Source organism: Plectropomus leopardus, chromosome 4 (assembly GCF_008729295.1).
Source record: "Plectropomus leopardus isolate mb chromosome 4, YSFRI_Pleo_2.0, whole genome shotgun sequence".
NCBI classification, from domain to species: domain Eukaryota; kingdom Metazoa; phylum Chordata; class Actinopteri; order Perciformes; family Serranidae; genus Plectropomus; species Plectropomus leopardus.
The window spans coordinates 1780588-1783506 of record NC_056466.1 but is presented as its reverse complement, the minus strand read 5'-3'; the positions used below and the strand labels follow the sequence as shown (position 1 = coordinate 1783506).

General features: G+C 36.3%; 1 protein-coding gene across 9 annotated transcripts in view; it reads right to left on the bottom strand.

The window, feature by feature from the left end:
• cacna1ab (calcium channel, voltage-dependent, P/Q type, alpha 1A subunit, b) overlaps positions 1-963 on the bottom strand; it is a 126950-nt gene extending 125987 nt beyond the window's left edge. For all 9 annotated transcript variants that reach the window (XM_042485644.1, XM_042485647.1, XM_042485650.1 and 6 more), the window contains exon 1: positions 871-963. In XM_042485644.1, the coding sequence (XP_042341578.1) occupies positions 871-963 (93 nt within the window). The remainder of the gene's footprint in view (positions 1-870) is intronic.
• Between the last annotated feature and the right edge of the window lie 1956 nt (positions 964-2919).

Genomic DNA, 2919 nt, shown 5'->3' with positions numbered 1-2919 from the left:
ATATTCAGACACTGGAATTGAACTATATGAAAAAAAATTAACCTTTTTTTGGTGTTTTATTTTTATTTTAGAGAAATAGACAAATGACAGGTTATTATACAATTATGCCCACTTTCCTCTACCTACAATTAAAAAAAAAATTAACACCTGTTATGTACAAGAGAGTATTTATGAAGTTATAGTACCTTTACAGTAGCTGACCAGTGTTACTCACTTTCATTAATGCAAAATTTGGCTAAATAGTTGGAATAACCTACATAATAAAAAGCACCAAAAGACATTAGCCTAAATCCAACTTCGAAATAGCTGCAGCTCTCTCATGTTAGTGCAGAGCGTCAGATCGGATTTAGGAACGCAGCCAGAGTCAGAGGGCTGGAGCAGATAGAGCTGCACCACGCCGACTCTGCTTTGCTCCGTGGCTGTCGTCATGGAGACAAGACTGCTGACAAAGGCGGGATCCAAGGAGGTGTCAATCAAAACCTGATCTGCCACGCCCACAAAAACTATTAGAAAACTCAGTTTTCTAATAGTTGGGAACATTAATTTTCACTCAGATTATTGTAGATACAGCTCAGGTTTCCAGAGGCTTTAATGTTTAATGTTGGTGACATTTTTATTAACCAACAAAACAGGCAACATCAGAGTCAGCAAAATAACCACATATTGTACGATAAGTCAATAATGTAAATATCATGACAGGTCTGTGTGTGTGTCTGCTGTAAGTCACTTGAACCTTTATGTTTGCAAACCATTGTGTGTTTTTTCTATCCGTACACACACTGCCTATATGTGAATGTTCGTACTGATCTATTTGTGTGTGTGTGTGTGTGTGTGTGTGTGTGTGTGTGTGTGTGTGTGTGTGTGTGTTACCAGTCGTTCAGACAGAGGCGTCTTGTCTCCATCCGGAAGATGCTGTTCCAGAGCCAGGACGATGCAGTTTGCAATGATGGTGGTGAGGATCATCCATTCAAACGGAGTGCAGCTGGAGTTAAGGCAAACAAGTTGCACACATGCACACACACACACACACACACACACACACACACACACACACACACACACACACACACACACACACACACACACACACACACACACACACACACACACACACACACACACACACGCACCTCGTACACATTACCTGCACACTGCAATCATTCACACTGCAGACATCAGGCCACCGCTGATCAGCTTCTGTTTAAAACGCAGGACGTCCCGATGACAGCAGTCTGTCTGTCTGCGACCTCTGTGACATTTCCTCTCTCGTGCTCTCTCTCTTCTCACACTCTCATGCTCTCTCATCCCAAACTGTCCAACAGAGGTAAAACTGCAGTGAAAAATAACTCCTTCTTGATCTGTGAGTTATGACATTTTCAAAACTGCATTCAATAATCTGTCCGGCGTTCTCTTAGACCCCTAAAGTCCTTTTGATTCTCTGAAAGTTAAAGTTCAAAAGACAACAATGAATCTAGATACAGAGAGCTCAATGACAACATTCATTTTAAAAGACACATAAAAGATAGAAAACAGGACATACTGAGATGATTTGTTGGTGTAATTATTTTTGTTTTATGTGTTTTTGCTTCGTGGTTTTCCTGCAAAGAGCGACGTGACTCATCTGTTTGTTTAAAGGTTTTTGTAAACACACTTAACTCCACTTGAACTTTACAGAAGCTAATTTTACACTGTATCTAAAGCCTAATCGTCCCTGTACTCATGTCACTGTGACTATTAATTCACCTGAAGTTCCTCAACCCTTTAAAGCCTGGATATCTCTGACAACCTATTTAACCCTTTGAAACCTGACAATTTTTTTTTTTTATTTCACTTAAAAATGTGGGGTAAAAGTTAATCAGCAACTTGGCAAGAAATGTCCAATAAATTGCAGAAAATTGGCAAAAAAAGGAGGAAAAAATGTCCAGAAAAACTATGTATTATAATTACTTATTTGAAATTATGTTGGAAAAAAATTAAAACAATAATTTTAATATATATATATATATATATATATATATATATATAATGTGTTTGTATATTTTGTTTAATTTTTCAACACTTTTTTGGGGTAATTTTCTTGTTTGTTTTTATATTTTCTTTTCTTTTTTGCTTATTTTCTGAAACCTGGAACGACATCAGTTGTCTTGTGCTGCGTTCAAATGTCTTTTACAAGATATTGAACCTTTTGAAACAGGAGAAAACAGGTTTGATTTCATCTGAAAATGTGGGGAAAAGGCAAAGTGCAACTTGGCAAGAAATGTCCCACAAACTGCAAGAAATTGGTAAAGGGTGACAAAAAATGACCTGATAATTTGCTTTAAAAAGTAAAAAAACATATATATATATATATATAAATTATAAAATAATATAATTTATTATAACTATTTATTTTAAATTATGTTACAGAAAAAAATATACTAAAATGTGAATTCATTTTTTTATTTTCAGCATTTTTTAAATTTTCTTTTATGCTTTTATTTTTACTTTCTTTTTTTGTTGTTGCTTATTTTCAGGGGATTTTCTTGGACTTTTAGCTAATTCTTAACAATTTTAGGCCTATCTCTTACTACGTTGCTTACTACCTTCTCCCCACATAATTGCTAGAAATCAAACCAATGTGCTCCAGTTTCAAAGGGTTAATATAACATGTTTTAGACACACACTTTGTTAAAAGAGACCAGAGGAAAGAAAAAGCTTTAAGATCGGTGAACACTCCACGTCACAATCTTCTCCTGAAAATCAAACGCAGCAGAAGTGCAGCAACGACTGACATTATTCAATTTAAACTGAAAACGGACTTTTTATCAAAGCGGGACGTGAGTATAAAATTCCTACACACACACACACACACACACACACACACACACACACACACACACACACACACACACACACGGGCTGACTCACAGAGGTCGCCTG